Source organism: Rhinolophus ferrumequinum, chromosome 11, assembly GCF_004115265.2.
Source record: "Rhinolophus ferrumequinum isolate MPI-CBG mRhiFer1 chromosome 11, mRhiFer1_v1.p, whole genome shotgun sequence".
In the NCBI taxonomy this organism is placed as follows: Eukaryota; Metazoa; Chordata; class Mammalia; order Chiroptera; family Rhinolophidae; genus Rhinolophus; species Rhinolophus ferrumequinum.
In genome coordinates this window covers 70838644-70864386 of record NC_046294.1, presented here as the reverse complement: position 1 = coordinate 70864386, position 25743 = coordinate 70838644, and the positions used below count along the sequence as shown (strand labels likewise).

The 25743-nt window shown below is 37.8% G+C and overlaps 1 protein-coding gene across 1 annotated transcript in view; it reads right to left on the bottom strand.

Annotated features, from left to right (window-relative positions):
• Window positions 1-1335: 1335 nt before the first annotated feature.
• ARHGAP42 (Rho GTPase activating protein 42) overlaps window positions 1336-25743 on the bottom strand; it is a 251311-nt gene continuing 226903 nt past the window's right edge. Inside the window, exons 17-24 of the mRNA XM_033121252.1 lie at window positions 24641-24746; window positions 19612-19771; window positions 18242-18386; window positions 16581-16961; window positions 16042-16198; window positions 13846-13908; window positions 6041-6120; window positions 1336-5645 (exon numbers count right to left, since the gene is read on the bottom strand). Of these exons, the coding sequence (XP_032977143.1) occupies window positions 5557-5645; window positions 6041-6120; window positions 13846-13908; window positions 16042-16198; window positions 16581-16961; window positions 18242-18386; window positions 19612-19771; window positions 24641-24746 (1181 nt within the window). The 3' untranslated portion in view covers window positions 1336-5556. The remainder of the gene's footprint in view (window positions 5646-6040; window positions 6121-13845; window positions 13909-16041; window positions 16199-16580; window positions 16962-18241; window positions 18387-19611; window positions 19772-24640; window positions 24747-25743) is intronic.

The window sequence follows — 25743 nt, the reverse complement described above, 5'->3', positions numbered from 1 at the left end:
TTACTTCTTTATCCTGTAGACACCTGCATTATTCATAGGTACCAATAATAATGTTTTCCTGATCTTTCATTAAGCCAATTTCTGGGGAAATGGTCCAATTGTCAGAAAAAAGTTATCAATTCTGCTATGATTTTTCCACTCAGCCACACCCAAAATGACCATTCACAGTACCTGAAACTTTGGTTTTTCTCCATATGGATCCCAGACAGCTGCCCTCCAACACAGTAGGTCTCCAAGTACGAAGACTAAATTAAAATGTGCTTACATCATTTATTTTTAAAGTAATTTAAAATACAGTGTAAACATACATCAAAGATATTGTGACAATTTAGATAAGGAATAACATGAGGTTATTTACATGTTTGTGTATGTATGTGTGTAGATATATATACAAAAAGTGCAGACAAATACAGAAACACTACAAAATAAACAAAAAACTCAATAGGATAATTTACTGACCATCATTTTCATTTATTACTTAATTCGTCATGTTAATGACTGCAAAGAAATTCCTAGTACTGATATATAATATCTAAATATTCCACTTTTATATAAACTATATAGTACCTCATATTTTTAACAGTATATAAATAGGATTCTGAATTTTAAAAAGTCATCTTCCCTGACAAACTCCCTATTTATTTGTAAAGGTTTCAGCTCAGAATTCAAGAAGACTCTTGAAATCACAGCTCTCAATATGTAGTGGTATCTAGGATTTTAAGTATAAATCACGTGCAGGCAGTGTACTCTGTAAAAAAGAGGTGACTGAAGATACAGAGGCAGATATAAAGCCTCTAACATGCTACCATATATAGAACAGTGCATATTTTCACCTAATAGGCTGAGCGGATTCAAGGCAAAGCTGGGTTGCTCTCAACCCTGGAATGGTTAAAAAGAAAAAAAAAAAAACAAATACCCATGGGAAACACTGCTGAGAAATAGATAATACTAAAGGGGATAAAGTGGTCTTCTAAGGAAGATGGTCTTGGCACCTTCAGCCCCGACCCTCTCCAATGTACATGAACATCTTTACTGACGGAGAATATCTACGTTTGTAATAATGGCCAATGGCCCCTGCCTCTTGGGACGCCTCAGTAAGCACACAGACCCCATCTCTCCCTATAGCACCAAGAAGTATTCAGCTCTGAACTTGGCATCTGAGTGCCAGGGAGAGAACGGAAGACCTGCTGGGACCCCTACCGCATACAACCGCTTCTAAACATTGGTCTAGAATATGCAGATCAGTTTTCTGCCAGTGGTTTGCTGTGAGCACTGTCCACATTCTTATTTGAGATTCTTTATTTAAAACAGCGGATACAGCTACCCTAAAAAAAAAAAAAAAAAAAAAAAAAAAGAAAGCTATATATTGGTCTGATACTCTAAAAGTCCATGTCATTCATGAGTGTGTATATGGTTACTACCTAGTAGAACCTGCACATCTGAAGCAGGAACATATTAGTGACAATGGACAGACACAGTGAAGTGTTTGGGAGACGTGAGACTAACTGATAAAAACATCATATTAAATCTGTGGCTCCACAGGAGACAGCCGGGATATAGCCGATTCAGAAAGGTTAACCTCATTTGTAAAAAGTGTTTTGATTTTGGAAGGTAACTACATACATATACATGGCAAAATTAAACAGCAATTTCTAGTCTAAGTTGGAAACATTTTGTCAGGTGGAAAATAACTTCTGGACAACTGTCAAGTCTCTGCTTTTGTCCTTTACAGGAGAGATGATTTTGGGGTCCTACCCAGTGATTTTAAGACAGAGTAACAGCTGCAAATTACAAATGTGTTATAAAACCAAAGAACAAAATCTGTTCCTAAATTGGTCTGCCTCTTACTTCAGTTAATTGAGTATGAATCAAATTGGGATTTTAAATGCTACTGAAAACATCCTGAAGAAATAATTTGTGGGGTACGCTACAAATTGAAGTTTGCAGAAAGGCTTTAGGGACTCTCCTACACCAACATCCATGTGGATAATATCCTTTTTCACATCAGACACAGAGTTGAGGCGGGGAGTAAAGTTAGCAGGGTGTTACTTTCACAAGATTACGGTGACAGGTTTATTTTCCTGATAACATAGTGGAAATTTAGAAGGCATACCACAATATGTAAAAAAAGTATCTAGAATAAGAATAAAATAAAAGTCATCATATATCTTTTATTTTCCTACTCGGGAAGCTGGATCCTTCGGGATTGGAAGGTACATTTTTTTTTCCCTCCACCATCACTGAAAGAGCCAGCAATCAAGCCACTGTGCGGAAACCTGGTTATTCTCATTCATATTACAAAGAACGGTACGAACACAATTAGCAAAACCACTCACATCAAACAAGGAGAAATGGCACTTCCTCATACTTCATGGACTTTACAGGAATACAAGCATTATTTTACTGTTCACACATATTCACACAACACAACAGAAAAAGCCTTCAGTTGACTGACCGGGTAGAGTTATGGCACAACAAAAGAGCCACTTGTTAAATACACATGGTTTGAACTCGAGGATATTTTCACAAAACATACCAGATGACTGACTTAACACTCATCAATCTCCTCCTCATACTAATACTGTAAGTAGTGCTTAGGGTGCCCGCATCATGTTTCCAAAGTGTGAAGGTGGCAACTTAACGTAACATCACATTGTCTCTGCAACGCTAAGGTTTCATTATTGACATATTCTTACACTTTGGAATGTGATCTCTTCCAATAACTGACATTACCATCTTGTGTAATGAGTATGCCATGTGATTTAGAGAACATGTCTTGATTTTCTCAATGTTCATAAACACCTTATCTACAGACAATTTACATCTAGGGAAAAGCAGCTTTAGTCTCTCTCCAGTATATGACCGTGATATCCAGTATACCTCCAGTACATTGCTTACACATGTACTCAGTACGAAGGAAAAATGAGCCGCCCTCACACATCTATATGGTTAAAACTTCAAACAGAAACACAAATTGAATAAGTATTTTTGTAGCTTGTTTCAACAAGTGGACCACAGCAAGTACTGCCACAAGATATGCCTCAGCACGAGAACGGAGAGCTGGGCTTCACACCTGTGTCCTTTACAGTGAAAGCTTGAATCCCGGACAGCATTGGTGCAATCAGTTCACAGACAACTCTGAGGCAGGAACACTCTGGTCTATGTTAAAATAAAATGAAGGTTGAGATTTCTTTATGTAGCAGCAAGTGAAGTGGAATGCTGAATCTCAAAATCTTTTGCGTCAAGTTGGTCTTTGAAAGAAACTCAATTAGCTTTAAGAGGCTCTAATCTAACAGGATGCCAGATGATGGCAAGGGTGCTTAAACTGAGGGTGTTGTGTGGACTAAGGGACTGGTACATCGGAAAGACAACCTTCTGTTCCAGCAGAGGGTAGACACGGTGTCAGCAATGCTATTACGACTAGGAAGGGCCACCAAGGATCTAGAGCTCAAGAAACTCTAGCAACTCCTGATTATAGTGTACAAAGACCAACAGCAGGAGGCAAAAAAAAAAAAAAAAAAAAAAGTTTTTCAGATTTTTTTCATTATATTACTAATTTCTATAACATTAAATATTTTTCATTCCAATGTACTCATATTTATTTCTGGTTGTGACTCTGCCTACTGTCTCTTTACTTTTAAATTCTAATCTAGTATTCAGTTTTTAATTTTAAAAGCATAAATGCTCCAAGGCATAGTTCTGTGTGTAGATGTGAGCATATAATCTATTAACTCTAGAAACATTAATTTAAAGTAGAAGAGACTGAGATTATAGATTATAGTATCACATAAAAAGAGTTTTATACAGTCAATACCTGAGTGTGTGCACAGTGGGGAACTCTGAAGTAACAAGTAAACTACAGCCAAGTGGGCGAGCGCTGTGGCACTTAAATGGCAGGTAACCAGCTTATGGGAATCTTGAAAAGAAAGGCTCTTTGCCATATGCAAATATTTATAGACATAATATATTAGAATTATTGAAATAGAAATAATAGAAATAAAGGTTGATGCATGACCAGCTGCTGATGGCATACATAAGTGGGGAGTAAATATCTATTTCTGTGCTCTATAAATTCAGTGAAATTTCAAATAAAGACTGTAAATTGACTGGCATTTAAAAAACCATGTACAAATTTTATTCCTGCTGAAGGTGATAAAACTGTTTAAAATTTTGTGGTTCAAAATAATTTAAGAATCCTGTACCTTTATGTTTAGATTCTGTTTCAACTAAGTATAGACTTTAGAAGGCATAGCTTTTCTCTAGTATCTCAAAACAACATCCTTATCATTTGTAGAGAATTTCTCATTAACTAAAGTTAGGTACCAATAAAATTCTTTGACACTTTAGTGTTACAAGTAGAATTTGAGTTGTTGGTAAGTTATACTATACCTTTTACAACGTTTTCCTCTTATTATAATTATACTTTTGTGATGCCACTACAATGCTACTCGCAGAGGATATGTGCATATGATTTATCAGTATTTATATGTTAATGCAGTAAAATTTCATAAAAATCCCACAGTCATCAAATCCCACAGGTAGTTTTACACAGCCTCTAAATCAGGGGTCAGCAAACGATCATCCATGAGCCAAATCTGGCCTGCTGCCTGTTTTCATACGGTCCATCAGCTGAAAATGGCTTTTACATTTTAAAATGGACTTCAAAAAGTCAAAGAAGACTATTTCATGTCTTGTGATAATCATATGATCTTCAAATTTCATGGTCCATAAAGTGGTATTGGCTCCCAGCCATGCTCATTTGTTTATTTATTGTCTATGGCTGCTTTCTGCTCCAATGGTGGAGTTGAGTATTGGGATGTAGACCACAGGACTTGCAAAGGTGAAAATATTCACTCTCAGGCCTTTACAGAAATAGTCTGCTGATCCCTGCTCTAAGGCTGGGGAAGGTGTGGAATGCTGGATGGAGTGTTTACAGTGGACTCAGTGTATGACTTAATTTGGTTTCATTTACAGACATCATATACATCATTACTTTTGAATATTATCATCTACTTGACAAACAAATAAAAATAAAGTTACATTTAAAAAAAACTTATTTTCTTGAAATGTTTAGGACCAGCAAAACAATCATATATAAAAGCAGTATATTTTTAAGAAAAAATAATAAATGAACAATTTAAATTACATTTTTAAGTAATGATCTCAAGATTCCTCAGAGAATGGCAGACAGTTAAGGGCGGATCCCAAAATCCTTATATCAGACTTCTAATTTTCAGATTTCTAGGATATAGTACTTAATACAATATTTGACATTCTCAATTGTTATGCAAGAGACATTGTGGAGAGTTACTTATCAAAAAGGAAGAAAGATATGTTTAAATAAGAAACCAGCCAAAAATAAAAAGAATGGCAAACAACTTAAACTCTTTTTTTTTTTCTTTTCCTTTAGTAGGGAGCTACATGGTCTGCTGATGTAGAACTTGACAGAAACTGTTTTCATTTAGTGGGCTGATCCCTATATCTGTGTCAGATAAAATCATAGCACTTATTTGTTTCCATGGATACCATGAAGATACTGCCATCCACTAAATAGTATTAGAGGAAGACAACATAATTTTCTGGGACTAGTCCTGTTTTGCCTTCATAAGTTGCCTTCAACCATCCTGGTTCCACTGACGGGTACACTGGGAAAAAAATTAAAAATTAATAAATTAATGTCACTCAATCAACATTAGCTTCAAATAATTATATACACAAATGGGTAAAAATTCACATCAGATTGCATGCATCCACTGAAACTGTCAAAACAATGCCATAGTACCTTTAAAGCTGGAAATGTTTTGCATTCATTCACTTAATCTGTCTCTCTCTCTCTTTCTCTCTTTCTCTCTCTGTTTCTCTCAGGGGAGGAAACTGGTGTCCACAGGAATTGGTTGTGTTTATTTGTGCAGGTTATGAGAGGCAGAGCCTAGACTCGATTCTGAGTCTTTGGGTTTGCACTTTAGACTCTTATTGCTACACTCTTCCTTCATCATCCCCAGGACGATAAACTTAAAGAGAAGGGGATGGCTGCACTTACCATTAGAAAATATTGCCCCCTGCGGGAAGGAGAGCTCGTGGCTGTGCTCTGCTTTACAGGAGTACATGGCTTTGGCTTGGCTGAAAGAGCAAAGGACAATTTGTAAAATAACAACACTCAAATTGAGTACATTTATACTTCAAACTACTCTTAAAAATGATATTACTTTAGTTGTAATTGGAATATCATATATATAAAGTGCACACGTATAAGTGTGCATGAGTGCATTTTGTCACATACTGAACACGACGTGTAACTGGAGAACACTAACAGCAAACCAAAAGCCCTTATGTTTCCAGGCAGTGCCTCCGAGGGTAACCTCCTGGCTTATAACAAACAGCGTTAAGTTGGTTTTTAAGAATGCTATTGTTTAATTGTTGGTCAATAGGCTGTTTGTGCAGCTATACCTTTTGCAGAAGTTCATAGGTACCTTAAAGCTTTTTTTTTTTCCACTTCCATTTCAGAGTACCTGAGGTAGGATCCCAAAATTAAAAGATCGACAGGTATAGTAAACAAGTTAAATGGGCATGATGAATAAGTTGACGAGAAATGGCAACCGACAATAGCCTCATTGTCAGGGAGACAGATGATGGGGACAGATGGAGGCTTTGCAAATCAGCGAGTATACCCACTTGTTGAAGAGCGAAGCTAATGCTCAGCTCCCAACATCTGTACCAGATGGAAATTCCGGCTCCATATAGCCAGATACTCTGGGGTTTTTAAGAGAAGCCGGAATTTCAGAGTTGTATATGAGATGTACTTAAAAACATTTGACCCAACACTAAAAAGCCATCATCTGAGGCTGCTAATCACGTCATCAGTCAAAGTCACCTTTACCCTGTAACATTCTTACTTTGGTAAGACGCGCAACTCCTCCTGACTCCACCTACTTCTCACCTTCTCTACTACAGCCAGAACCCAAGCCAAAATCATTTCTGGTGTGGCTATCTAACTTCCTAAATCTTCTACACTTCCTGTTTTGTCCCCTTGCAATCCATTCTCTACAGAGCAGCCAGAAGGCAGTTTCAAAAAGGTTCTGATGATTGGGGCGGCCGGATGGCTCAGCTGGGTTCAGAGCACGAGCTCTGAACAACAGGGTTGCCGGTTCAATTGCCACGTGGGCCAGTGAGCTGCACCCTCCACACCTAGATTGAAGACAACGAACTGCCGCTGAGCTGCCGGAGGGGCGGCTGGATGGTTCAGATGGTTAGATCACGAGCTCTCAACATCAAGGTTGCTGATTCAATTCCCACAAGGGATGGTGGGCTGCGCCCCTTGTAACTAAAGATTGAAAACGGCGACTGGACTTGGAGCTGAGCTGCATCCTCCACAACTAGATTGAAGGACAATGACTTGGAGCTGATGGGCCCTGGAGAAACACACTTTTCCCAATATTACCCAATTAAAAAACAAGAAAGGTTATGATGATCATATTACTTCCCTGCTAATCATCCTTCAACTGGTTTCCAATCCTTGCTTTATACTACAGTCAGATGCCTGTCAGGTCTCTAGCTTCTTTTGTATTTGCCTCTGCTTACCTACTGGACTTCAGTCCCACTGGCCGTCTTTCTTCTCCTCAAACATGCTAAACTCATTCCCACCTCAGGTCCATCTAAGCCCTTACTCTGAGATGCTTTCCTCTTGAACATCACATGGCGTTGCACTTCTAGTTCATCTTAAATTCCCTGAGTTTTGTTGAAAGCCAGGTTTTCCCTGACCACACACTGGACTACCGCTGCCTGGGCACCTATCATACACTCCTAAGTACAAACTGGTAGTTAAAACATAGTCACAGAGATGAAAAGTAGAGTAAAGGGAACACAGTCAATAATATTGTAATGACTATGTTTAGTGTCAGGGGGTATTGCACTCCTTAAATTATATAAATGTCTAACCACTGCACAGTACACCTGAAACTAATATAAAATAATACTGACTGTCAAATATAATTGAAAAAGAAAACACAGATACTAAACTTACGGACCCTGGTCTTAGAGAGGATTTTATAAATTTGACCTCAAAGGTAAGAGAAGTAAAAACAAAAAATGGGATGATATCAAACTACAAAGATTCTGCACAACAAAATAAACCATCAACAAAATAAAGAGGCAACCAAATAAATGGGAGAAGATACATGCAAACAACATCTCCAATAAGGGGCTAGTATCCAAAACATATAAAGAACTCATATAACTCAAAAACCAAAAACACAAACAATCCAATTAAAAAATGGGCAGAGGAACTGAACAGACACTTCTCCCAAGAAGACATACAAATGGCCAACAAGCATACGAAAAGATGCTCAACTTCACTAGCTATTAGGGAAATGCAAATCAAAATCACAATGAGATACGACCTCACACCTGTTAGAATGGCTACTATCAACAAGACAACTAATAACAAGTGCTAGAGAGATTGTGGAGAAAAAGGAACCCTCACATACTGTTGGTGGGAATGTAAATTGGTACAGCCACTATGGAACACAGAATGGAGGTTCCTTAAAAAATTAAGAATAGAATTAGCATATGACCCAGCAATCCCTCCTTGGGATATCTACCCCAAAAATCTGAAAATATTTATCCGTAAAGATATATCTATCCCTATGTTCACTGCAGCATTATTCACAGTGGCTAAGACATGGAAACAACAAGTGTCCTTCAATAGGACACTTGGATAAAGATGTGGAACATATATACAATGGAATATCACATGGTCAAAAGAGAAGATGAAATACTGATACTTGCCACACCATAGATGGATCTTGAGATTATCATTCTAAGCCAAATAAGTCAGACAGAAAAAGTAGAGAATTATATGATTTCATTCATATGTGGGATATAAAATTGAAAGCAACAAATTAACAAGACAAACAAACAAACAAAAACTCATAGACACAGACAACAGTTTAGTGGTTACCAGAAGATAAGAGGGAAGGGGTTGGTAGAAGAAGGTAAAGGGGATCAAATACATGGTGATGAAAGGAGAACTGAACACACAATACAATATATAGATGATGTATTCTACAATTGTACACTTGAAACCTATATAATTTTATTAACCAATGTCACACCAATAAATTTAATAAAAACTAAGTAAGATTTCAAACATTAATTTAAAATATTGCACTTAATGCTTGTGAAGATGTAGGAAAATGGTTGCTTTAGATAATAATGTCAGGAATGTAATATGTGCCAATAAAAAACAATTCAAAGCACCTGTCTTTCTTCCCTTTGATCCCAGTACTTTATCCACAAAGAAGCATTAACAGTGTTTGCCATTTGCAGCTCTCTTAAAGCAGCATTGTTACCTTATTACATTTCCCTGTTGGGGCTAGAACCTAGGTCCTCTTATCTCTACACTTCCTGAATAAAGCTAGGTCATTTAAACCAGGGTTCCCAAGTGGATACCTGAAGATTGGAAAGCTTATAGAGGAAAATTCTGGCCCTGCCCCCAGAGTCTACTTCTGAGTCTCAGGCTGTACTTTCGGAAAGTTTGCTAGGGGATCCTGAAGCAGTCCGTTTTGGAACGACCACTAGCTCACTTTCCAATGAAACAATGTTTAAGGCAACATTGAGGAAATGGAGGCACTCAGACATGGACAGGGCTTTACACAAAAGGGGAGAGAGGGAAAGAAGGAGAGATGGAGAGAGGGAGAGACGGAGAGGGAGAGGGAGAGAGAAAGGAAAGGGGGGGGAGACAGAAACGAGAGAGAGAGAGAGAGAGAGAGAGAGAGAGAGAGAGAGAGAGAGAGAGAAGCCTGCAGCAATGTGTGTGTGTGTGTGTGCACATAGCTGTGTAAGTTCTAAAGACTTCTAAGAATCAGACTATGGCAATCTTAAATAGAAAAAAAATAATAGTTTTTCTTATAAATCTTCTAGTCCAATATAATCATTTGATCCAACATCTGATGTAACTGAGGGTTGCAGAGCCATTTCTCTAAAAATATGTAAAGGTTTTCAAAAAAAAAAAAAGTCAAATTTTCTAACAGCAACAATTTCCCCCAATAAACATTGTCTTCTTGCTTTGAGTCCTTAAAATAAATTAAGAGATGCAGAAGGAAACAATTTCCAGGGTTACAGAAATGATTACAATACAATAATCCTTGCAATGATATAATTTTTGAAATTGCACTTTAAAAGGCAACTATCTTTATTAATATTTAGACATGAAACTTCTCTTTATAGTATCTTATAAGATTAGATGGTAGAAAGGGGCGTGCTGAATAATTATATCACTAAATAAGTGGATATTGTTAAATGTGTCAAAAACATACAGCACAAAAAATATCTGTCATGACTTTCAATTATCTGTGCATGTGTCTAGACAGGTATAATTTTCTTCTGCTGCGCTCGGTAACTACAGGTGTTAACTCAGCAGAGAGCTTTGATAATTTAATGCAGACTTCTGCGACAGTGAAGTTTTCTCTCCAGGTGCTAATGCTTCCTCTTTTACTGCCTTGTGTATTGAACAAGATGTGAAAATAACACTGTAACCTATTGAGTTTCTCTTCAAAAGATTCTAATATCCTTTGAAAAGGATTTTGAAAATCCTGCTTCTTACTGCATGGGAGAGTAAGATAATGACATTCACCATCCTGAAAACCATTTCTTCCCTTACCAACCGGAAGATGATGTGATCACAAGCCCCATTCCTAATTCTAAATGCTGCCTAATGCTGATGAGTAGACTTACAAAGGTTTGGCAGGGTCGGTGTGCAAAATTCACAATGCTTACCTTAATCATAAGCAAAATATAAAGAATTCGCCAATTGAAATTGATTCAATGTTTTCTGGAGGGCCACCTAACAATAATAAACACACACAATCTCTTACACTTTCTGTATGTTGATAATTTCACTTCTGAAGGGAGTAGAAATGCACACCGATAATATTTTTTAAGATTACAAAGAAGTAACATATGTCTTAAAATTAAAACCACTGTCCTCCTCTAATGAGCTCCCTGACATTTTTGCAGCTTCTACCACGTTGACTATACCTCCTCTTCCTGATCATTCCTTCACATTCTACTCTGCCAGACCCTTAAATGAATCCATTTCCCAAAGACCACTCAATGGCCTTTTCCTTTTTACTCAATAAGCCCCACCTTCATCTATGGAGAGTAACTGCCGTGTAGACAGAAGTTTCTCAAATGGCATCAAATTCCATGCTCTCTTCTGGTTCCAGCTCACATGGTCCTCAGGCTCCTCAAAGGTTATGGCCAAAATCTTCCTTTCCCCCATGTACTCACACAAGCTGAGATCAGAAGCTAAATTACCATTCTTTCTGACACTCAATCTGAAAGACTTGGAATCTTCTTTATCTGTCTTTCACTCCAGTATCATCAAAGCAGTTGCCCGATCCGTATCCTAGCCATAAAAGTCTCCTTATTGCTTTTCATGCTTTGGTTACTACCCTAATCAAGGCCTTCTGAAATCTCACCAATCCCATGCTACCTGGTTGACTGTTCTCTGCCCTCCACAACCTCCTAGAAAAGCCACTTGGAATATTTTATTCAGGTGCATCACTGATTAGATCACCGCTTTGCTCAGTGGTTCCCAGAGCCTACAGTGACTCCCACAGACGTTACTTTTCTATTGCTCAAGGCTATCCACTAAAATCTCGCAGCTGGTCTCTTTCACAAGCATAGGTGGTCTTCCTACTCCCCAATACTGGTTCTGTTATTCTTCAAGGTCCAATTCAAGGGTAACCCTGAGTTCCCTAGAAGGAGCACGAAATAAGTACTGTAGGAGATCAGTCAAGTTGATCCCCTCAACTTCTGTCTATTGTTCAGCTGTATTTAGTGGTACCAAGAAGTATTAGTCAACGAGGTCATGTTTATCATTAATTACATTAATTAGAAGCTTGAATGTCTTAGGCAGCAGTTTCAATAAAAATTATCATAACAACAGCAGTTGTTATTATAAAGACCATCTATGGAAAACTTACCAAATACACTGCAGTGTATTTGAAATTTACAACAATTTGGCAAAAACAGAATCACGACCTTCCTTTTACAGATAAAGAGAATAGATTTCTTAAATATGTTACTGCAACATTATACAACTAGGAAGAGGAGGACCAAGAATTTGAATAGAAGAGCCACTGTGTTCCTCTGCCCCATCTCTTGGTGAAAGGTCACGACACAACCCACAGTACTGTGTACTAGTTGACAGAGAAAGACAGGAATTTTCAACGTACCACTGAATGAGCTCTAAGTTTAAGCTGAGAGCCATTCAAGTTGATTTAGAGTAGTATTTAGAATGTAAAACGCATATTTAAAATGAATAGGTTGGTTGTTGAACATCTGAGTATATCTTTATGATATGACACCATTCTGATTTGTTTCATTAATAGCTTGTTTTCTTAAAGCTCTATGGGAGTACTTCTTTGATTACAGTACTTGAGTTCTTAACAGACTTGTTTAGAGCTTCCTAATAAAACGGCTCCATCTAGTGGAGCAATTCCGCCATCTAACTGGACAAAAGTACCAAGATTGAATCCCTTACACTGAGGCCTAAAAATGATGACACTTTCAGAGATGTGATGTTTGCGCTGACATGCATGGTGCCTAGTTTTCACCATGCCTTGAAAAAAAAGGAAGAAGGTAAAGATACTACAGATAGAGGTAAGATATGTGCCAGTATTCTGGGACCTGCTATATAAATGTGTTACACTGACCAACATCCTAGAAAGATCCCAATGTGACTCTACTCTGTGGAGTTAAAACCATTAATACAAGAGGGTCTTTCTAGGCTTTTGGGAAAGAAAAAAACAAACAAAAAAAAACCCCACAGAGTTTGAAGGTCATTGTTATCCCTAGTAACTCAAACAAGCCTGATACTATGTAGGTGCTTAATAAACGCTTGCTGAGAAAGTCCACATACTTTCATGCGGTTGAAACAAATTCTATGGTTGAAAACTTTTAAAACAACTACACAGCAATACTTCAATTATCTGTGATTCCTTTACTTCACAGACTCAATTATCCAGACATGGACAGCTCAAAACAGCCTCCGTATATCCAAAGGAAAAATCAGGGTTTGTTCTTCAAGTTCTCAATTATATGCTTTCAATAACAAACATTAATTGAATGCCTCCCACCTGTACTAGTTGCTGATGATAAAAATATATATCAGAAATATCAAAATACTAAGAAATTCCATTATTTTTGCCATACTCGTATTCAAACGAAAAACCAAAGCCCACCATAGATGATGAGACGAATCAATTTAGACCATGGAAAGAGGAAAGCAGTAGCCTTACAGCCAGCACATTAATCACAGCAAGATGTAACAACTCGTGTCCTTTCAACAGTGGAGTGGAAGGTAAAATCTGGAAACCCTGAATGAAGTACTCTACTCAAAAAAAAAAAAGAAAAAAAAAAGCTGCCTGGGGCAATCAGCTCTATAGCACCACAGTGGCTATTCAGCTTATTAAGAATAAGCTTATTTTTCAATAATGCATTCCAGAAAAATTTCTATAACTTTTAAAAGTCAAGAATACACTTTTGGAAAATTTCCACAAACGGTCATCAAAGGAGTCTTTGGTGTACAAATGGCTATGGCAGCTTGTGTCTTTTAGAAAACCCGTTTAGAACACTTTTTTTTATGAAGAGTTTAGCAAATGAAGCATCACTGTAACAGAGACTCTGTTTACAGACATGATCTTTTCCTGTGAAGAGACAGTGGACATGGATTTGGCCATCTGCACAACTGAAGGGCAGAGCTATCAAAAATGACCTGCCATTCCACCATGAAGCAACAATGTCACCACTGTTTTATTGATTTACTTTGTTTTGAGAACTTACCGCCCAGAAGAAACTGGTTTAAGTGAACCAACATTTTCAAACAGTTGGGCTTTCGCTGCGACACTGAAAAATAATTTTAAAATTTAAATTCCATTAAATAAATTCGAAAATCATTCAGTTCAAATTTAAATTCAGCATTATCAGTTAACCAACAAAAACACAAAAAACGATTAGTTAAAAAATTTTTCTGAAAATTTGACTTGAATTTTAACTGTTTTGACATTTAATGTAGAAGAAAATTTTAGCTCTGGTCTCCAACTCAAGGAGTATCAGACTGTAATAAACCTATAGCTAGCTCCTCTGGGGAATCTTGCTATCCTCATTTTTTCTACCTCAGAAAACAGTGGGAGCAGTAAAAAGGAACATTTTCTCCCTACTCTGCTCCTGGCAGCAATATTATTGACTCCTGTGGAGCCACAAGAGAAAAATCAAATCAACATGACAGAAGAAATTGTTGTTCATTCTGATAGCTAAGACAAAATGAACTCTAAAACAATTTATTTTTAAATATTCGAACACAGATCCTGTTTAGTAGAAAGAGGTAATTCTAAAAATATGACCAAGAAATCAATTTGTTGATTCAAATTTTGTTTCAAATCATGATGGTGAGGGTCTATGTGAAGAGGTAAAGACTATTAAGTAGAAAGTGAAAAAGAAGTAAAACTAAGGCACCCTCAGTAATTAGAAAAGTTTCTGTACTTACTAGAAGAGAGATCAAATTCCTTTAATGATATTCTAAACTCAATTTTAAAAATTGATCTTATTTCTTTCACAAATGCCCAGAGCCGAGCCATTTGGTAATCTCAAGGATCATTTTACACCGAATACAGAACATACGCTCTCGCTCATTTTAGTTTCTCCTTTAACTATCAGTACAATCACAAAACAGAAGCTCTTCTCTTTCCTTTAGAAAGGATGGAGTTTACGTATCTTCTCCCATCTGCCAGGACATAGTGCCTTAAAATTTAATTTCCCTTACTGGCTAGAACTATACACACTGGGGAGTAGACAGATTTATAAATATGTATTTGTCTATATCATGGCAGCTGGATTCTGACGAAGAGAGATAATATGTTAAACACACTGGGAAACCAAAGTTTTATTCAAAGAAAGGGAGGAACAAATGAATTTAAGACACTGTTTCTATGGAAACAAGCTTCGTAAAATGTCTTTTACTAAGACTTTTGAGGAATGATTTAAGTGTCAGAAATACCCCCATATTAAAAATGGGCACAGATTCGGGTTAAAGAACCCTAGGGTGGAATCCCATCTCTGGCATGCACTGGCTGAGTGTATGTAGACTGGTTCCTTAAACTTTCTTTTTTTAAAATTTTATTATTAGTTTTTAATAAGTTTGACATGTAACACATTGTCTAATGTTTAAACTTTCTAAGTATCAGTTCTCATCATCTCTAAAATGAGGTTTAGATTACCTACTGCACAAGAACTCTGGACCTTATAAGAGATCACATATGTAATGATGCCCAGTTAATAGCTAATATCGCATTTGGAAGTGCTCAGAGAAAGTCAGTAAAACAAATTAAAAGGGAGAGAAACTTTTCCCCTTCAGACATTGCTTACCTGTTAATCCAGGTTCCCATTTTCCCCCCTTGCACCCCCTTTCTGCTCACGTCTATGTACCCTACCCTGTCAGCCTTTATCCTTCTGGGTCACTTCTTCTGAATTAGAAGTGCTCCCTTTTGCCTATCACAGTCCTTATCCTCTAAGAGTTTGTTTAAATCTGAGCACTCAGGTAGAGGAGACATGTGATGAGGAGGAGAGAAAGCCAACCGTCACAAGCTGGAAAGCAGTTGTATTTCTAACAGAGAGATGGGAGAGCTGGGATCGGGGCCCGGCACAGCACCCTCCTCCGCTGAGAAGTCCATGTTGAACTTGCATAGGAAGGCTTCTAGCTTCAAAGCCCCTATTACACATCTATTTTCATGTCCTTAAATTAAGCCATAGCTCTGCTTCTAAGGAAAGTGCTCCAAGTGCCTCCCCATGAGATTACAGATACATGCCCTAAACCTACTCTAACTTTCACATCACTTTTAGAAAAGGACGGGGTCCTACAGAAGTGGACTGTACCCACTCAACAGATAAGACATTTAGCTGTGGGAGTCCTAAGGGTTCCCGTGGACATGTCAACCCCTCTGTATCCCCTGGGAGATGAAGCAAACACAAACTGTCACTTACATGGAGCCAGGTCGCTGGTACCCATTGCTTGAGGCAGTGTCTAGCCTTAGCCTCCTGCACATTTTTGGAGGCAGGTCTGGGTTTGGTGGGGCTTTAGGTGTCTCTTTGGAACCTATGGAAGTTAAGCTTTGAATGGAACCACTGTAGCTCTTGTTTCCTAAAACGAAAGCCCAAGAAAACAGGCAAGGTGCTATTAGACAAAATAATAGCAATAACACAGTACATGTGCATAACAAAAGAAAGCCATTCTTCGTTGAGTCCAAATGAGAAGGTACAGAATGTTCTCTGCGCACAGCAGCCCATCACTCAGGGAGATCAGAATCTACAGTAATTACAAAGACATCACCTCACACAGATGGAAAGAGCCAGGGGAAAAGTCACAGCACACAGGAGTTTGAAAAATCCTAGCTCAGGAACAAAGTAGATAAGCATCTTTAGTCCCTTCACCATTAACTTTCCCCCTGCTTAATCATGCTGAATAATCCGGCAAGTGACATGGAGATAATGACAACTTGCATAAGCCTCCCATTCTGGCTTACCTTCAGCTGCAGAGATGGATCTGAGAAAGGAAGCTGAGGCTCTTTTCAGTCCTGAAAGCCCATGGGGCCCTTTCTTGGTCAGGTCGATGGGTGGGGAAATGTCCCCTGGGCTAGTGACCGAGGCGACACTCTGGCAATCTGATTCTGCATCCGTTTTGGTTGCATCCTCTCTAGAACTGGATTCAGGACTAGTTGTCCAAAGACCAAGACTTTTCTGTCCATTGGAAGGTGATGCGGATGCGATCCAAGGAATGCCTCCAGATTTCTCCCTGGGCTGGCAGGAAGCCGACTTTGGGGTGCTGTTTTGTTCAGAGGAGTGAGAGGAGAGTGACTCGACGCTCCCCATGGGGGTGCTGACAGGGCTGCTGCTATAGGAGTCACCTGAGCAGGAGCAGAAGAGAGAACAGAGCGGGGGCTGTGTGTGGAGAATGGCACCACCCTAACCCATCCGCTCGCCAACTCACACACGCCTCTGGTCACCTGACCCCCCCTGAAGTGATGGGCCTTGACTTCGTATGGAGAACTGTCCTCAGCACTGGAGAAAGGATTTAAAACACGTATTTGAACTTGGTGAATGCATTTCGCAATACTGTTCAAGGGAGATGTTTTTATATGTGCCCTGATCCAAGGAAATCCTGTTACTACTGAAGCATGAGTGGGCTGACTTGAATTTAGACAAAATCTGCTTCTGAAACAGGACTCACAATTAAGAGAAATGAATCCACAATGATATTACCAACAACAACAACAAAAATCAATGAAAGGGGGGCATACTAAAGACATATTTCTGCCTGTTTTTACTTTTCTGATCTCAGGTGATTCTGAGTTACAATGCATCTGAGTCCTCCTCACTCAAAGGCACCATAAAATGTCCGCTGCAAATTATAAGCTGCTCACCATTCTTTATGACAGGACGTTTTCCCTTTTCTGCCTAAGAAAATAGCAACCTAGAATATAGCTCAAAACCTGGCTATTTAACTGGGTATATTTTTCAATGTTCCCAAAATGAAGTGTAAGAAAAAAATCAGAGAAACTGTCATAAAGCGTTCAAATGTATCTAAATTAAAAACTAGTGTTTTCTATCAAATACTGATTGTGAAAAATATTGGGGGGCTTAGGGGAATAAAATAAGAAGAAAATGGCCACAGTTTAACACATGCGATGGGCCCAAGCTGCCACCCACCTCATCTTGGGGCCTCGATCAGAATAGTAAGTTAGTGATAATGTGTGGTACAGTTTCTCTTTCTATTTCTTTTCTCTTTCTTTCTGAGACACTTTGATACCCAAGAGATGATGCTGTAAGAACATAATGTGAAAGAAAGAAAGAAAATGACTGCTTTAGCCAGACTTTTTCTTGCTTTCTTCTCTACCACTTTGACAATAGGACAAAACCTGCTACAAAGTAGCACCTGATGTACTTAATCACAGTTACAGGGGGAAAAAAAAGGCATTGAGCAAACTAATTTTTCCCTTTGTAGCAGTAATGAATTTGCTTGTTCAAAGTACCTTGCAACCACTGACAGAGAACATGTAAATGTTAGAGGTGGAGAGGTATTGGGGAGACAGCATCAGTAAAAACATCTTCTATTTCTACCTAATTAGAGGTAGGCAGGCTGAATGAAAGAATGAAGGGAGCATCTCCTGAAGGCTGGCACACTTACTATCAGGTTCTGCCAAGCACGGTGTATACCTCCCTCTGGGCTTCCGGGAGCCTGTAGAGAGGCAGATTGCTCGTGTCCTTCGGGATCCAGATCGAGACTGAGGCTGAGGAAGAGGAATGCTTGGGTCTGGGGCAGTATGAAAAATCTACATAGAAGAACAATGGACCGAGGTCAACAAAAGGGTGCAACTGCCATTTTCATCATAAAAGAAGCTTGGAGAGTTATTAAATAATCTTAGCACTATAATGGTACGTAATCAGTTACATGGCAAGATAGGCTTGACACAAAAAATAAATATCCTAGAGCAATTATAACATTTTTTCCCTTTTACACTGAGTAATGTTCCTTCTCTAGCTTTCCTTTTTTAGTCTCCCCCACACCCGGACAAGGAAATCCAGAAGATTTCCCCCAAATTTTAAGAAATCTTTTAAATATGAACAAATGTCTATGTCAAGACACACTGATTCTTTTTATTATGATATTCTCTTTCCCTCTTTATGCTGAGCATAGCCTTTGGGGAAGAGGTCCATTCTGTATTATTTCCTCCACTGAAGGGCCCCTTGTTTCTTAGGAGAAGGTGCTGCCATGTTATTGGCTCTGTGTGCCAAGAAATGTAACAAGCTATAGGGAGAGATCTAAGCACAACTGCAGGATACAGCCATGTGCTCTTGAGTTGTAAGGGAGCTTACAACCTTAGATAGGCACTAAGGTTATTCTTCCACAGGCACTAGGAAGGAACCTGGGGAAGGGACAGGCATAGTCATTCTCTCACAGGACTAGATCAGGAAGACATAAATGCATCACAAATTTTTAAGACTTTCAATGGTCAAATATGCCTAATAACCCAATCAATTTGGCTTTTCCAATTTCCATAGTTATTCTAAGATCTCACTCTTTTAAAAAAACCCTCCTTAGAGATTGGATATCGAGACGACTTCAAGACTCTGTTCCTTGAATTTTTTTCTATTGTTTTATTTAGAATATCACCTCTGCTTAATAATTAAGAGTCTAATTCCAGAGAGATTAAAAGGTTAAAATAGACTTAGCCACAAAGTGATTCTAAAGTATTCTCTGAATATGAGCAAAAAACTGACTACATAAATGAACTAAAGAAGAAAATCCTGAAAAGTAAATAATGTATATAGAAAGGAAAACAACTACCTGGAACATTTTGAGGAGCACTTAAAAACTGAACAAGGAAAAAGACAATCAAATTTCTCACAAAGTAATTTATACAAAATTTACAAGACTGACACTTTATAGGAATTTGAAATCATGACGTGAGGGGCATAGATGATATAAACGCAAAATCAAGATGATACAAATGTAAGATACACAATATGATACTTCCACATGAAAATTCAGCCTACCTTTTCATAGTGTTCTATCAGAATCTCAACCACAATATTCTGAAATTTAATATTCATCATAGCAGCCACAGTTTCTTCCTGTGCTCTCATTAGAGTTGGGCCAAATATGACACCAAGGTTTGAGACAGTCATGAGATTTTGTTGACTATGTAGTGATACTCTGCAAATAACAGCAACAAAAATATCTTAAGTTAAATGTTTAATAATTATAAAATGTTCTCATCTACCAAATTTGTGACATTAAAAAATGTAAAACATTCCGTATAGGCTCCTTTTTCCAAATAGTTTCAGTCACTCCCAGTTGGCATTAGTGAATATAGCCTAAAATGATATAAAAGGTTAACATAACCTAAGTACAACATAATTACAAAGGTTAATATACTGAAAGAAAAATATCTTCATTTCCTAAAGTGAATCACCCTAGAGGGATTATCAGCTATTTTGTATTTTCTACGGTACTATACTTCTTTTAGAACAGATAGTTAAGAGTAGACTGGTTTTAATTATATTCAGATTCACCAAACATGCTGAGAATCTACTGCCAGACATTTTCATAATTATTATTGCGTTTAATCCTCCCAGAAAATCAGTTTTTCCTATTGTACAGGTAAAAAAACAAAAAAAAAAAAGCTCCTAAAGTAAAAATGATGTACTAGAGGTCACAGCAAATTAGGGACAGAGATGCTATTTCAATTCAGGTCTCCTTAATGAAAGTCAAGGGATTCCTTGAGCTCCCCACACAAGTCAACTGGCCAATATTCCTCCCTCCTCCCTTACTTCCTTCCCTCCTTCCGTCCCTCCCTCTTTCCCTTCTTCCCTCTCTCCCAGGTATCCAAAACTTCTCTGAGTGACTCGCTAGGGCTGGGCACTGGACTAGGCAAACAGTAAGATGAGCTGCGGGAGCATCAGTGGTGGCTTGAAAGTGGAAATGAAACAAAAAGCCTCTGATACTATGGACCTTAGCAAAGTAATCCCAGTAACTATAAAAACGACTTTGACTAATTAACTAACTTGGAAATTGGATATATTCTTAAGAGGAAACCTCATTCATTTGACCAGTCTCCTAGGTTAACCACTGCCTTTTTGGTTTTACTCCCAGCCAGGTTATTAGAATGTAAGTTCTAGGAAGAGCACAACACAAGATTATGTTTATATCTGAGTATGCATCACTAACTACATTCAAAAACCAAAAGGAAAATTTTATAGGGAATCCAGGATGTAGGGGTTTCATATGCAACTCCTAGTACAGGACAGAAGTGCTGACTGTGCCATCGACTGATATTTTCCCAGTGTCCAAGAGAACAATATCAAAGAAGACACTTGGTTAGAGTAAGAAAAGTTTCATTCCAACTTTCCTTCCAACTAAATATTATATAGTGATTGCTTAGGATGTATTAGAGAATGTACTATGAAAGTAGTAGGTAAAAGCAGTAAGCCTGTCTGGATTCAAAGCTTGGATCCATCCAACTTGGAAGTGGGGTGTAATCAGCCAACTTATTTAATATCCTTAGGCTTGAGTTTCCTCATCTATAAAGTATAAGACTAACAACCCTTATAGGACTGAGGAAATTAAAGAATGAGTTAAATTAAGTGAAATACGACCTCAAAATAATATTGCTCTTGTAATTAAATTGGGTTTAGGCGCTCTTGCTAAAATGTAAGAGTTCCTGGTAGTGTAAGTAAACTGGAATATGTTTAATATTAAGTTCATTGGGAGTAAATTTGGAAAACCCTAAAAACTGGCCTGTTTTGAAGTGGAGAGTTGATTACTATGCTGCTCAGAAGATGGACTATTTTGCTGACCAATTTACTCTTCACAGAATTTCCCTTGACCTGGGCTACTGAGTTGATACAGACCACTCTCACCCACAGTTCAGCCATTTCTGCACGTCATTCCCTCAACTCTTATAGGCAATATAAATCCAATTGCATTTTTAATATTTAGAGTCAAAGAAGAGACCACAGAGGGCCTTGTGTTAAAGACAAAGAAAAGGATTCTCAGAAAGGAAGCAATGATTTATACCATGACTCAGAGCTAATTAATGGAGATTTGGAATTGGTCGTTCAGTCGTTGGTCCTTTAGGTCAGTGACCAATCCAAGTCACTCGTCTTATATTTTCTTTTCTTTAACCATATAAGGTTGCCAGGAACCAAGAGTGTTATTAGTTGTTTGTAAGTGGTTAGTGATGTTGGTACATAGTTCACCAATGCTTCTCAGTCAATGAGGATCGACCTTTTATAGGTTCAAGAAGAGAACCAGGGCATAAGATATAAATAGACATTTTTCCAAAGAAGACATACCGGTGGCCGACAAGTACATGAAAGATGCTAAGCATCACTAATCATCAGAGAAATGCAAATCATGATGAGATATCATCTCACACCTAAGAATGGCTATTATCAAACAGATAAGAAATAACAAGTATTGGTGAGGAAAAGGAGAAAAGGGAACTCTCGTGTACTACTGGCTAGAATATAAATTGGTGCAATCACTGTGGAAAACATTATGAAGATTCCTCAAAAAATTAAAAATATAACTACCATATGATACAGCAATTATTCAAAGAAAATGAAAACACTAACTCAAGAAGACATCTGCCCTCCCATGTTCACTGCAGCATTATTTACAGTAGCCAAGACATGGAAACAACCTATGTGTCCATTAAAGGACAAATGAATAAAGAAATTGTGGTACATATATACAATGGAATATTACTGAGACATAAAAAAAGAATGAAATTTTAACATTTGTTACAACAGGGATGGACATTGAGAGCATTATGCTAAAAATGAAATAAGTCAGACAGAGAAATACTATGGAAGACAAATACTATGATCTCCCTTATATGTGGAAACTTAAAACAAAAAACAATAAGCAAAAAAATAAATAAATAAATAAGCTCATAGATACAGAGAACAGATTGGTAGTTACAAGAGGGTAGGAGGTGAGAAAAATGGATGGACTTTTTTTCAATTGAATAAATTGTTTTTAAAAGTAGAGACTTTACAAAATTAGTTTCAAAATGTCAGTACATAAACAACAAAGGGAAAAAAAGAAGAGAGACAGGAATAGCGGTGAAAGGTGAGCAAAACAATTTTAAGCACTCTTTCATAGCCAGATACTCTGCTCTGCTAGTTCCTGCACACACTCACATTAAGGGTGAAGCTTGTGTTCATCTAATACTCCAGATAATTAAGCAAGAATATGTATGTGACACTCATGTCGCTTTTAAAAGCACATTAAAAAAGACTTTGCTAGAGAACTAGCTTGAATACAGCAAGAAAGTGCCCAATAAATACAGTGTGGCCAGATTTCATGAAGAGGTTATACACAATTCAAAAACATAATTCAAGACTAATTCTGACCAAGGATAATGTGTCCTTGCTCTTTAGCTAAAAGAGGTGTTGCCATGGGCCATAGTTAACAATGAACTTGAAATGATGTTGTTCCTAGTGAATTCCTTCATATTTTTTTCATGGTTTTCTATTTTTCCTTCTTCTTCTTCTTTTTTTTTTTTAATTCCTTCTTATTTCAATGGGGGCAATTCACATTCTCTCAAAGCCTGCAAGTTGAGACTTATTAATATGTAGCACTATTTCAAATTAGCGTAAATTGAGTTACTACTTCTAGCAAACTAGGAAGGGATTAGTCATTTGACTGTAAATCGTGATGCTCATAAAGATGGAAAATGTCCCTACTTAAACGAGATAGTAAGGGAATTCTTGCTTAAAATCTGAATTTGGACTTTTGTTTCCAGCAGCATGGCAAAGCAACTTCGAGAGAAAGAAAGAGAGAGAGAGAGACTCAATTTCTAGACAGACAGATATCTGATGGTTAATTTTATGGTCAGATTTGCTAAGTTACAGTACCCACATATTTGTCAATCGTAATTCTAGATGTTCTGTGAAGGTTTTTTTTTTTTTTTTACATGTGATTAACATTTAAATCAGGAGACTTTGATTAATGTAGATTATCCTCCATAATGTGGGTGGGCTTCATCCAATCAGCTGAAGGTCTTAAGAGAAAAAGAATAAGGTCTCCTGAGGAAGATGGAATTCTGTCTCTAGGCTGTCTAGGATTCAAGCTGCAACATCAACTCTTCCCTGGGGCTCGAGCCTGCCCTGCAGATTTAAGGCTTACCAGCCTCCCAATCATGTAAGCCAATTACACACACACACACACACACACACACACACACACACACACGTATATGTGTATACCCTGTTTCCCCCAAAATAAGACCTAGTCATATAATCAGCTCTAATGCTTCTTTTGGAGCAAAAATTAATAAGACCCAGTCTTATTTTACTATAAGACTGGGAATATAATAAATATAATATATTAAATATAATAAATGTAATATAATATAATATAATACCAGGTCTTATATTAATTTCTGCTCCAAAAGACGCAGTAGAGCTAATTTTCCGGCTAGGTCTTATTTTCTGGGAAACAGGGTATGTGTGTATGTATATGTGTGTATACATACAAACATCCTATTCACTCTGTTTCTCTGGGGAAACTTGACTAATGCGATATCTATCTATCAAGATTTTTAAATACATGGATGAACTAATAGCAGAGTCCGAAAAATCTTCAGAGACCAAGAGACTACCAATCCAAAGAAGAAAGCTAACATTAGAGTGGAAATTTGACCTGGCAGAACCTGCTGATCCTGACAGCATGGAGAACTAGTCTTCAAACTTATGGTTTACAAGGTACCTAAAAGCATTAGGAAAGCAACTACATACTCCTTCGTATATTTTTAAGTTGAAATGCCAAGTTTTCCATCCTCAGCTTCACAGTGGCAAAAGATACAATTATTTGTGTGTTGTAAATATACACAGGTATACATCCATGTACATATCAATATATCTTAAAAATAAAGTGCCACATCATTTTAAAGCATATTCTACGGACTACGCTACAACAGCAATATCACAGCATCATCGTACACTTTAACAAGTCATGAACAAGGTTAACTTTGACACGTGAACAAGTAGTTAAGTGACTGAGTCAGAGAATTACTTGACCAGGTGCTTTATTAAGATGTCCAGCATCTCTCTGTTTTTTTCTGGCAATTTGTGCACCAATGCGTGTACAGCCTCCACCCGGTAGTTTTGGTCATCAGATTCTGTAACATAAAAAGCGTTGCAAACACTCAAGTTTTAATTGCATTTAAATGTGTACGTCAACATTAATAATGATCATAACCATTCGCACGCCTCATGCCCTCTGAGCACTGCTTCCCATAGTGTTGTCACAATCATTCTCTAAAGCTGAGAGAGGTCCATGGCCATGAAGCTAGTGAGTTGAGAAGTTAACAAACCCAGGTCTATCTAATCCAGACCTGTGCTCTTAACCAGTGAACTATATACTTTCATACAACCAGAACTCATCACCTGCTTTGGTTTTGCTGCTCCCACACACATTCTCACGTATTATATTCCTAAATCTGGAGAGAACAATCGGATATTTTTGTCAGGCAACAGGTACTTCCATCAGTCTCCTTCCCCCCATATTATATCTATGGCATTGATGATCACATAGCTATGCTATTTCTTTATATCTGACTGTTAAAACATTTTGTGAATAGACAGATTTAATTTAAAACTTTTGGGGAGGTTGGGAGAGGCTCAGTGAGACAGACTCAAACCTGTAGCAATGGAAGTGATGACAGCTATTGTTAGAGACTGCCTAATGTATCAGGCACCATCATCTACTCTATCATATTAAAATGTCCTAGTGACTCCATCAGACCAGAGGAAGCAGGCATTCCTTCCCCAATATGACAGATTCAGAAAACAGGAATTCTTTTTCTGAAGTTTGCACAGAATCATTGTGCAAACAGAGGCCTAGTAGATTTTAAGCCCTTGACAATGGTAAATCTAAAAAGTGAAAAATCATCTACAGCAAGTCTAGTCTGCCAGTCAAAAGCCAAGATGCAGACACGTCTGCTAGAGAAACTTCTAAAGCTCTAGAACGAAGAATTCACTTAACATCCTTTTATTACAATAAACAAATTCTAGGGTAACTGCCTGCCCTACCAAAACCTTTCTCTGGAAAGTGCCCAACCCATAAAGCTTATATTATGGGACCACCATTTGTCCTGGGCACACCTATTTGGAAGG